This window comes from Galeopterus variegatus, unplaced genomic scaffold (genome assembly GCF_000696425.1).
Source record: "Galeopterus variegatus unplaced genomic scaffold, G_variegatus-3.0.2 Scaffold4462, whole genome shotgun sequence".
NCBI lineage: Eukaryota > Metazoa > Chordata > Mammalia > Dermoptera > Cynocephalidae > Galeopterus > Galeopterus variegatus.
Window position 1 is genome coordinate 103,668 of NW_007730573.1, and position 12,573 is coordinate 116,240.

The following is a 12,573-nucleotide window of genomic DNA, read 5'->3' on the forward strand; positions in this document are numbered from 1 at the left end:
TGCGAGGGGAGTAACTTGTTTACTTTTTGTTTTAAGGAAAACGAGAATAAGATAAGGGACCCAGTTGCGCAAAAACTTTAAGTAGATAAATAAAAAATATTTAAATAAATAAAAAAATATTTAAATAAATAAATAATATTTATTTATCTACTTAAGTAGATGAATCAAGAACAAGAACAGAAGAAGAAAATGGCCAGGACTGCAGCAGCAGCAGAAACAAAAAGATCAAATGGGTAAGATCACAGAGAGGTGCGCTGGCCCTCTAGTCTAATGTGACAGAAGGAAGGAGTTGAGGACACTGACGGGGCCATGCCTGTGTAACTAGATTGTCCTGTTCTGGCACATGACCCCCATGACTCCCTGAGGGGAGTGCCACTGGTCCTCTGAGAATGTTTCCACTGATAAAGGCAGGAGTGTGCTCCACACAGCAGACAGACTGCTACGGTATGCGGACGACCCTACAGGACATGAAGCGAGGAAATGAGAAAACATGTCTGGGCTCCAGTCTTAGACCAGTCTCCAAAGAGGGAAAACTCACTTATTCTCCTGGCTGGTAAAAGTGAAAGAGCTAGAAGTGAATACAGACAAGCTAACACTTCTGATTTTGGCATAGAATCTTAAATTTTATTTGAACCCCAGAAAAACTTCCATTATCCAGATTTACCCATGTACAAATCACAAACACACACAAAATGTTAAAAGCTCTGTAGAGATGTTCCTGGACCATCCATCTCTCATTCCACAATAATGTGGAGATTATTATTAAGTCATATTTTAAAATTTTTTTCAAAACAGGCATTCCACAATTTTACTTGTTCTCAAATAAAAATATATTCAAATGTTTTCTACACTATTCCATAGAACCCTAAGATTTTACAAGGCACCTTATACAAATGCTTTGGGACAATCACTTGCAGAACTGATTCCACAGTTAGAGCAAAAGACATGTCTCATCCTACCGTGCACACTGCTTGAGTCAGGTGTTTGCATCCCTGGCGATAAATATTACGAACTGCGTCAGGCCTTCAAAAAAACAAACAAACAACAATATATATATATATATAATTATCAAGACAAAAGGAAAAGAGATAGATGAAAAAACTTAATATTGCAAAATTTATATACTGAAATTTAATAAGGATCATAATACTTACTGTTTCCTATACCATGAAAGGACTCCGTGTTCTAACACTACCCAGAATAATCTCCAGCCAAAAAATCTTGAACTCTAGAGGAAAGACGACAATGATTTCCCAAGCTGACACATCTGAATTCAAACACTTGACCAATAAAAAGTAATTAAGTTGTGACGGTTATATCTGAGTCTTTTGTCTGGACAGTAGTACTAAACATTAAAAAATGATCAAACACGAGCTTAAGTACTAAGTGCAGTAATGAAAACACACCACTACCACTACAGGGTAGCAGGGACAGAAGAAATGCCATACTGATGAGATCAGTGATGAGTACAATTTATGGTTCTGACAATACTGTTCAGGTAGATGTATAGAAAATGTATCAGCTGTGGGCTACAAAGACAGTTTCCTCAAAATCAATCAATTAATCAAAGGCAATTTCCTCAAAGTTGTGAGTGAATGTCTAAAAAAAGAAAATTATCCTAAATGTATTATATAAACTATAAACACACATGTATATAAATATATAGAGGGATTGCTTGCAAATGCAAAGGAAATTATGTGCTCAAATACAGTTAATTCTAGAAAATTACTCAACTCCAAAACAAATTTTTATTTATTTATTTTTCTGCCCCGCCCCCAAAACAAATTTTTAGAACCAGAAGAATTTTATATGCGCACACTGTTACAATTCAAACATTAATTTCCTCCTAAGTTATCTAGGGTTTGATGATTATAACAAAAATAATACTGAAAGGCTGGCCAGTTATCTCAGTTGGTTAGAGCATGGTGCTGATAACACCAAGGTCAAGGGTTCGATCCCTATACCAGCCAGCTGCAAAACAAAAACAAAACAAAAGATAGCAAAAATAATACTGTAATTCTATGATTTAGTGAGAAAAAAAAGTATTTTCTCCCACTCCTTACCATACAAATTTATTCACTTAAAAGCATTAGACCACCAACACAAAAGAAAGTAATTGCTACAACCAATGAAAGCATCTTGAAGGCCAGCAGTATAAAAATGGTTTACATTATAGTCATCCCCCTTATCAGCACTTTCTCATTCTGCAGTTTCAGTTACCAACAGTCAACCAGAGTCCAAAAATATTAAATGGAAAATTCCAGAAATAAACAACTATGTTTTAGATTGTGTGCTGTTCTGAGTAGCGTGATGAAATCTCTTGCCATGGCCCACACAAGACGTGAATCATCCCTTTGTCCCTCATATCCACAATGTAGATGCTACCAGCCCATTAGTCACTTAGTAGTTGTCTTGGTTATCAGATCGATTGTCCAGTATCACAGTGCTTGTGTTCAAGTAACCCCTACTTTACTTAATAATGGACTCAAAGTACAGGAGTACTGTGCCTGATTTATAAATTAAACTTTATCATTGGTATGTATGTAGAGGAAAAAACAGTATATAGGACTCAGTACTATCCACAGTTTCAGGAATCCATATGGGGTCTTGGAATATATCCCCTTTGAATAAGGGGGAAACTAGTCTACAAGATCCAAAACTGATTAAATCACATATACCTCAGAGATGATAGGGAAAAAAAAAATTTTTTTTTAAACAAAAACAGAACATCTGAGAATTCCTTCTAGTTTTATAATTAAAAAACCATCCCAACTTACCTTCCAGAGAGGGCCTTCATATCGTTTCAATGCTTTGTAAGTGACCTATTGAAAGCACGTATTCATTAAAAATGCATCTATTTCAAGCACTGAAAAACTTTTCCTAAAAATTATTTTTCCTAAAAATTACATAAATTTAACCCATTACTACGTACCTTATTACCAACAAAGATGTGTTTCACTTCAGCACCCTGGGCAAGGTCAAGAGGTTTCTGATCTGTGTAAAATACAAGGAAAAAGTCATAAAGAGCTTAACTGCACTATAAAATTGATGTGCAATTGCAGCACATAATACTCCTCCATTTTTTCCATCAACTGTACCTTTTTCTTTTTCTCAAAATTACCTACCAGAAGTTGCCATCTCAATTCTTTATGGCCTCCTTTTTGGTGGCTACCTATTAAGCCAGCAAATCGGATTAACCTCAGAGCACTCCGACAGGTTCCTGATTTCTTGCCTTAAACCACTATATTATTCTATGACTGCTGTAACAAATTACCACAAACTACGTGTTTAAAACAATACAAATTTATCATCTTAATGTCTGGGAGGGCAGAAATCTACAATCAGTTTCACTGGGCTAAAATCAAGATGTAACAGAGCTGCATTCCTTCTGGAGGCTCTGGGGGAGAATTCATTTCCTTCCTTTTCCGCATCTAGTGGCCACCTGCATCGCTTGACTCGTGGGCCCTTCCTCCATCTTCAGAGCACATCATTCTCACCTCCACTTCCATCATTACATTTTATATATATATATACACACACACACACACATACCCATTATATACATATATTCAGATACATTATATATATATATAAATTATATACATTATATGCATATATTCAGATACATTTTATATATATTAATATATATATATATATATATATATATATATTTTCTGATCTTCCTACCTTCCTCCTATAAGGATCCTTGTGATTATACTGGGTCTACCTGTATAATTTAGGATTATTCCCCCAATCTCAAGAAACTTAACTAATCACATCTTCAGGGGGGGCATTTTTAGCCTACAGTGGCCACTCATAAGCTACCTCACTGGAGAACAGGTAGCAGAGATAGCTCACAAGCTAAGGGTGGAACAGTCCACAACTGAGGACAAAGGAAAAAGTGATAATGAAGAATAAAGCCAGCAAGGTATTATGTTAACTTTTTCAACCTTACACACGCAAGCACTCTGTGTTTTGCCAAACATCGCAATAAAAACGATTTGTTTTATCAAAATTATCTAGTGAGTTCTAAAGTGAGCAGGACACTATATGAAGGATGAAAGCCAAAAAATAAACATAAATAAATAAAATCATCTAACCTCAAATAGCTTTTAATTGCTACAGAAACAAAAGCTACACGTAAAAATTAGAACAAAACAGTCCTTTTTAAAAAACGTATCGGGCCGTCCCCATGGCACACTCGGGAGAGTGTGGCGCTTGGGAGCACAGCGGCGCTCCCGCCATGGGTTTGGATCCTATATAAGGATGGCCGGTGCGCTCACTGGCTGAGCGCGGTGCGGGCGACACCAAGCCAAGGGTTGCATCCCCTTACTGGTCACAAAAACGACAAAAAAAAAAAAGAAACGTATCAACTGGAATTCTGGAACTCTGTGATGCATTCTACCAGATAATCTTTTATATAAATACCAAACACCTGGTATGTGTTGGCAATTTTTTTGTATAAATATCCCCTAATGAGTCTGTTATGTGCCAGTTACTATTTTAAGGCACTAGGGATTCAGCAGTGAGCAAGACAGAAAAAAAGTTGGGGGGTGGGGAAAGGATAGAAGTAGGAAAAGACAGATAATAAATTAACAAAAAAAATATGTATATATAGCAGATAATAAACCAAAATATGCCAAGATTGTTTAAATAAATGGTTTGGCAGAGAATGACTGGAATAGCACTACACATTAGAGGTTGAGGGACGGATCAGGAAAGTCCTCTCTGAGAATAGAACGTTTAGACTGAAAAGGATCCAGCATGGTGAAAATACAGGGGAAGGGTGTTCCAGCAGAGGAAAGAGCTAATGCACAGGCCCTGAGGGAGGAACAATCAAGTAGGCAAAAGATAAAGTCAGAGAGGTAGACAGAAGCCCTATTGTATGAGGGCACTTTAAAAAGTGACCATTACCGTAATTCCTGAAGGAGGGTGATGAGTACATCAATTAAGTCACTGCAGCCGCTGTGTGGAAAATAGTTTGTAAATGTGGGCAAGAGAAAAGCAGGGTGACTCGTAACAAAGAGACAGCAATAGTACAGGTGGAAGACAGTGGCGATGTGGACTAGAGAGCTGGGAGTAAAGTGGAGACCATTTTTAACATGGACAGAAGGACATGGGTTTGAGATTTATTTACAGAGCTGCTGAGGGGTAAAGCTGGGACTGATATGTTACTTCTTTAGTGGGGAAAAAACTTTTTAAAACACTGAGAAATTAATAATCCGTTTTGTTGTTCTACCTAGCACATAGGAAGATATCCAATAAAGGGCTGACAATTGTGTGTTATTTTCATTCTATCCACAAAGCACTTTTGAGAAATTAGTCCTTTAGGCAGAAAGGAACAAGACAATATGATTTCTTTCACAGAATTCTGCCCTAATACCAAAAATAAATTCTGAGCTCCTGCCAATTGAATGAAATCCCAGGACAGAGCCTTCATTTCTGGACTGGATGTCTAAAGTGCCTGGCACACAGCAAGAATTCAATAAAATGCTTTTTGAACTGAATGAAAAAGGCTTCCTACCTAGATGGGCTCCACAACCAGTCATCTCAAAAATGCACTGCATTTCTTATCAACCACAACAAAATAAAGTTAAAAACTAGAATGATGTAATGTTTAAAATTTTGCATGTTACAGATTTGTCTCTTAATGGGAAAACTCAATAAAGATGCCAATTCTCTTCAAATTAATTCTCTTCAAATTAATTTACATAGAATGCTATTTCAGTTAAATCTCAATAGTATTTTTACTTGGAACCTAAGACAATTATTGTAAATGCCATCTGGAAGAATAAACAGATAAGAATATCAAAGAAAATCCTTAAAAAAGAAGAGTAGTAAGGGGAAACCTTATCAGATATTTAAACATTATAAAAAGAATCATTAAAAGTGTAATACAAGCAAAAGAAGAGAGAGATGAGGCAGTGAAAGAGAATAGAAGACACAAAAAGAAAATAAATCCCTAAAATATGAGAAAGGCATGACAAAACAATGGAAAAATGAAAGATTACTTAATAAAGGGGATGAAGGTAAGCGATTAGCAATTTGAGACTCTCACATCCTCACATACACTCACATGATTTTCTTGCTCAAAACCCCCCAACCGCACTCAGACCCCCAAGCTCCCTACCCTGGCAGCTTTCCTGTTCCTCAAATAAGCCAAGTGCTCTCCTACTCTAGAGCTTTCAAGCTTGCCTTGAATGCTCTGCTGCAGACACCCTCCCTTACTCAACCCAGCTCTTTGTTCAAAGTCACTTATTTATTTATTTATTTATTTATTTTTGTCCATCTCCTCCTACCAGAATATGGGCTGGCTGGTTAGCTCATTAGTTGGTTAGAGTGCAGTGCTGATAACACCAAGGTCAAGGGTTTGAATCCCCATACTGGCCAGCTACCAAAACTAAAAAGATACATAATATAAGCTCCAAGAGCATGGGACTGTCAAGTTCTGTCCACTGCTGGATCTCCAGCACCTAGGACAGTTCTTGGCACCCAGCAGAGGCTCAGCATTTGCTGAATGAATGAATGTGATTAGAAATAAACTAGGAGAAAACAGAATCGAACATTTATCAAATCTCTAAACTTATAAGTCTTAGAAGAAATCAAAGAGTAGGATTAGCGAATTTGATTTAAAAAAAATCTTTGTTTTTTTAAAAAAAGAAAAAAAAAACTAGGAAAATTTGGTTGTAAAAAAATAGTAATAATCATTGTCCTTATCACTAGACTTTTGGGTGAAAAACACTCCATAAGAAGGCAGAAGGTGAGCCGTTGAAGACTATGCTTCTGGAGCCAATAGAAAGTAGGATTTGAACATGTCAACTCTATTTAAAACCTGTAAACTAAAAAAAGTAGACAATTTCTGAAATGTCTGCCCACACCCATTCCCCATTCACTGAGCCCCGCCCTTTCCACACTCCCCAGGGAAGCCCGAGCAGCCACATTTGCACCACATGGCACTACCCCAAAGGCCCAAGTGACTGTACCAGGGCAGACACCTAGGACAAATTTCCCACTGAAATTTAAAACTGAGGTTAAGAGATCGTGGCTACTGAATGGAGTTATGGTGCAGCCATCTACCACGGCTTATACTAAAAAACAAAAAAGCTGGTCTGCTAAGAGACAGAAGTGAGACCATGCAGTGAGGGGGGAAGATACACATACTATGAGTGGCAGCCATCCTGGTTCTGGCTCCTGATTCTATCCTGCCTGATGCCTAAGGGCTTTTCCTTCTTGTATTCTTACATTAATAATATATAAAGTTCCTTTTGCCTACACTCTTGAGTTGGTATCTATTACCTAAAACTTTAAAAAATCTATTTTACCATGAAACACTAACAACTAAAAACTTAACCTTCAGATGTCTGAGTTACAGGTGATTATATACTTTTTTGATACTTTTGTTTTCCTCATTTCAACCATAAAATGCATTATTTTTGCAATTAAAAATGCTCTAAAATAGGTATAAAAATAGACTGAGAGGATCTAGAATGTGTCAAAGTAACAATAGTTATGTTTGGCTAATTTGTGTTTTTTCTCTATATTTAAAACTTTCTGTAATGCAGAATTACTCCTATGACTTTTTAAAAAATTATTATACTTAAACAATTAAATAGCTTTAACAGGAATGTTCAACTTTGGTTACTACTAATGTAAAGTACAGAGTAAAAGTATATTTGAATACCAACAATCAATTTTTCAATGTTTACAGGGAAAGTTTTTGTCAGTTTAGGCTGATATTTGTATGGAACTGTGTTAATCCTTATTTCATTTGGACATTTTTAAATCTAAATTTTGAAGGAAAAATCATTATAAACTACTGCACAGAAAAACTATTCAAGTCTTTGGCTAGGAATCATACTTTACCATTAATTTTTGGTTTTGTGACTCGTAGCACTTTTAGGATTCCTTTGCCTAATTCTCTGGTAGGAAAACAACTTTAACTCTTAACTAGTATTTGGTAGATAAATTTATGAACTGTAGCTGTGCTCATTGCTCTATAGTTCATAAAGCCCACTGGGAAATCCTTTGCAGACATCTGTGCCCTCCTTCCGTTACTTTTAGGTATTTACCTTGCAATGCTATAAAAACTGCTACTAACTCTTAAAGGTAATTATGACTCTTAAATTGGCATTATTATTCCCACACATATCTTTCTACTTTTATTATACAGGAATATATCCATAAAAAAAGTGTTTTCAAATGTTAAATATGGTTATAATGTTAAAATAAGGGCATACTGTATTTATCATTCTGCAATTTCCTTTTTCTCAACACTGTTTATCCATGTTGACACATGTAGCTCTAATTTTATCTATTTTATATTACTGTAAGAATAAACCACAGTTGATTTGAGCAGTTAGGCTTGTCTCCACTTTTCACTATGTTACACAGAGCTGAAATAAACATCATAGTACACATACTCCCCTTGTATGAATTTTTCTTTCATGTGAATGAATTTTAGGATTTATATCTCTACATGAAGACTTTAGTCATGTGCTTTTTTGCCATCTGTATATCTTCTTCAGTGAAGTGTCTGTTTGAACCTTTTAAAAATTGAATTGCTTATCTTCCTATTGAGTTATAAGTACTCTTTATATATTCTAGATACAAGTGCATTGCTGTGTATGTTTTGCCAATAGTTTCTCCCATACAATAGCTAGCATTTTCATAACAGTGCCGAATGAAGAGCAAAACTTTCCAATTTTGACAAAGTCCAATTTATCAATATTTAATCATTAATGCTTTTGTGTCATATTTAATAAATCTTTGCTTAACCTAAAGTAAACAAGATTTTCTCTTATGTTTTCTTCTAGGTTTTTTATGGTTTTAACTCATATTCATTTCTGTGGTCCACTGAGAGCTAATTTTTACATATGGAATGAGGTCAGGGACAAAGTCACTGTTTTGCTTATTACTATCCAACTTTTGCAATACCATTCATTGAAAAGTTTATTCTTTTCCTATTGATTTCCTCGAAACCTATGCCAAAAATCAATTGACCATATACATGTGGGTTCATTTCCTGACTCTCTCCTGCTCCATCGATCTATATTATCTATTGTTGTACCAATACTACACTATCCTAAAATAAAGTAGTGTAAGTCTTCCAACTTTCTTTTTTTGCTCTTAACCAACTCAACTTTGTTCTTTTTCAAAGTTGTTTTGGGTGTACTAGGTCCTTTCCATTTCCACATAAAATGTATAACCAATTTGTCAATTTCCACCAAAAAAGCTTGCTGGGATTTTGATTGGGATTGTATTGAATTACTAGATAAATTTTGGGAAGTGATACCTTAATAATATCAAGTCTTCTGAGTGCTGAAAATAGTACACTTCTCCATTTATTTAGATATTCTTATACTCTCTCACCAATGTTCTGTGGTTTTCAGTGTACAAGTCTTGCACATCTTTTATGAAGTTTGTTCCTAAGCATTTCATTAAACTTTAATGCTATTGTAAATTACTTGCTTTTTCAACTTCTGACTAGTATACAGAAATACAACTGATTTTTATATACTGAACTAGCTCACTTATTAGTTCTAATGGATTGTTGTAATTTCTTTGGTTTTTTTTTTTTTTTTTTACATGGATGATCATGTCATCTGTGAATAAAAACAGTTTTACTTTTCCTTTTTCAGTCTGAATATCTTTTACTTCTTTTTCTTGCTTTATTGCACTGGCTAGGACCTCCAATACAATGTTAATAGGAGTGAGAAGGTAAATCTGGTCACTATAACTCCATTATGGCCAAAAGCAGAAGACTCTTTCGATGTTTTAAAGTGTGTATTGTATGTTTAGATCTTTAAGCTACCTGGAATTTAGAAATGAATATAAAATAGACATCTAAAATGACCTATTTCTATATGGATAGCCAATTGTCCCAGCATTACTTACTCAATTCTTTCTGCATCCACTTATAATATGCCACCTTTGTCATCAAGTCCCCACATGTATATGTTTTAATTTCTAAACTACCTGGTCTACTCATCTACTGTGAACCAACACCAATACCAAGATCTTGCTGAGGAATCCTATCCATTTCATGATTTTAAATAACTCTATGTGCTAACAATTCCCAAATTTCTATCTCCACCTAGACTTTGCCCCTTAACTCAAATTACTTGGTTTGTGTAACAGATATTTAAAATTTTAAATGTCTTAGAAAATCATACTCCTAATTCTCAGCAATTGATAACCTACTCTTCCTGCAGCTTTCCCTTTCTCAGAAACTGGAAACTGTGTTCTTCCAGGTCCTCAAGTCAAACAGTCAAGTCATCCTTGACTCCTGTCTTTCTCTCATACCTTACATCCAAGCCATCAGAAAATCCTGACCACTCTACCTTCCAAATGTATAAAAAGCTCAACCACTTAACAAACATCTTTATTGCCACTGTCCTGATCCAAGCCAACATTACCTCTCATCTGGATTATTCCAAGCCTCTTAACTGCTATCCTTTCTTCTTCCTTGCTCTCCTACAGTGCACTCTACTCACAACAAGAGTGATCATTTTTACAATGTAAGTCAGATCACATCACTGCTGTACTGTAAACCCTTCCACAACTTCCCATTTCACATGGATATAAGCTCCATGAAAACAGGGACTTGCCTGTTTTTGTTTTCTTTGCTGCTCTTGATCCCTAGTCCCTGGAACAGTACCTGGCACATAAGCACTCAATAAATATTTGTGGAACGAATGTATGTTTCCATTACCATAGGTTCACAATTAGTCTTTTTATCCAGCAAGGCAAACCCCACCCCCAACCCTGCTTCTATTCTCCTTTAAAATTCTCAGCCCTTGATTCTTCTATATAAATTTAGAATCAGCTAGTCAAGTTCTGCGGAACCCTTGAGGGTCCTTCAGTTATGACTAAGCATCCTTCATCAAACGTGTTCCTACTTATTTTGTTTTTGCTATTACCATAAACATTGCCTTTTTTAAAATTACATTTTCTAACTGTCACAATTAAATCATCAAGTTCTTTTTCTACTGCCTTGTTCTTCCTTAACGGAAAACATGCTTAAATTTTCCTTCGCCTAAAAAAAACCTCCACTTGGCCATGGAACCATCCCTTCTGTTCTTAAATAAAAGTAGTTAAGTAGTACTATTTCAGCTTCCTCATTTACCACTCAATCCTTAACCCCTAACCTAGCTTTTGCCCAACTCCCCAGTAGAAACTGCTCTGTCAGAAATGACCACTGGGAATTGAGTCACTGAATTCCACAGACTTTTCTCAGTGTTTATCTTCTTCAGTCTAAGTTACACATGACACAGCAACATCCTTCCCCTTTACTCTGCATTTTCTCTTTTCTTTTCACTTCCATAGAACTCATATTTCTCTCATTTCTCCTTCTCCCTCTGCCAATTTCTCTTCTAACTTTTATTCCAGGAAAAATCTATATCTGTCTCGTAGATATAGAGAAAGCCTCTCTGAGCAAGCAGAGTTTGAGCTAGTTCTTGAAGGGAGACTAGGATTTATCAGACAAACAAGCAGGAAAAGAGCATTTTTCAGAGAGAGAATAGCGTATGCAAGGTAAGGACAGCACGGTTAATCGCAGAGCCTCAAACAGTTTGGTACGTCTAGAGCTTCACTGTCCAGTATGGTAGACTTTAATCCCATGTGGCTATTCAGTACTTGAAATGTGGCTAGTCTAAATTCAGATATGCCATAAGTGTAGAATACACACCAGATTTCAAAGACTTTGTACCAAAAAAGGAATGTAAAACTCATTGACAATTTTTTTCACTGATTACATGTTGAAATGGTATTTTGGATATAGTGCTTTAAATAAAATACATTATTAAAATTAATTTCACCTGTTTCTTTTTACTTATTAATGTGGCCTCTATAACACTTAAAATTACATATGTGACTCCCATTATATTTCTACTGAACAGTGACAGTCTACAGAAAAAGGGCCAGTCAAGGAAGAAAAGCAGGAGATTCTATAATAAATTTCCTTTCTCCTTTCTACTCCTATTGACAAAGTTCAGGTCCTAATTACCTCTCACCTAAAACCATATCAACAGCCCCACTGGTCCCTCTGTACAGTTGTGGGCCTGTCAGAACCTATCCTATTAACTACACTAATTACTGTAAAGCACCTCCTCCCTCTACTGCGCACTTATTTCTCTTCAGAGTTCCTGTGACCTTCCAAATTAAGAAATAAAACAGCATGGCATTTCACGGCTTTCCACTATTCGAAGGTACTTCAAAAAGCCCATGGATGGGCCGGCCCATGGCTCACTCGGGAGAGTGCGGCACTGGGAGTACTGAGGCCGCGGGTTCAGATCCTATACAGGGATGACCGATACGCTCGCTGGTTGAGCACGGTGCGGACCACGGACCACACCGTGCCGAGGGTTGCGATCCCCTTACCGGTCCCCCCCCCCCCCAAAAAAAAAAAAAAAAAAAAGCTCATGGATAAATGGAATTAAAAGACAGCATGAATCCTTCCACGAACTTTTTGAAGACCCCTTTTCTAACCTGTACTTATAGGATTACCCACCGCTGCTCCCCTTCATGTGCCCTTGGATGTGCCAAACTGGGAATGTCACTTAAACTTAACATTTT

General features: G+C 36.3%; 1 protein-coding gene across 1 annotated transcript in view; it reads right to left on the reverse strand.

Moving 5' to 3' along the window:
* Positions 1–12,573, reverse strand: part of LOC103603119 (oxysterol-binding protein-related protein 1-like) — a 141,325-nt gene that overhangs the window by 71,865 nt on the left and 56,887 nt on the right. Inside the window, exons 8-11 of the mRNA XM_008587593.1 lie at positions 2,933–2,994; positions 2,778–2,822; positions 1,155–1,228; positions 960–1,023 (exon numbers count right to left, since the gene is read on the reverse strand). Coding sequence (XP_008585815.1) covers positions 960–1,023; positions 1,155–1,228; positions 2,778–2,822; positions 2,933–2,994 — 245 coding nt within the window. The remainder of the gene's footprint in view (positions 1–959; positions 1,024–1,154; positions 1,229–2,777; positions 2,823–2,932; positions 2,995–12,573) is intronic.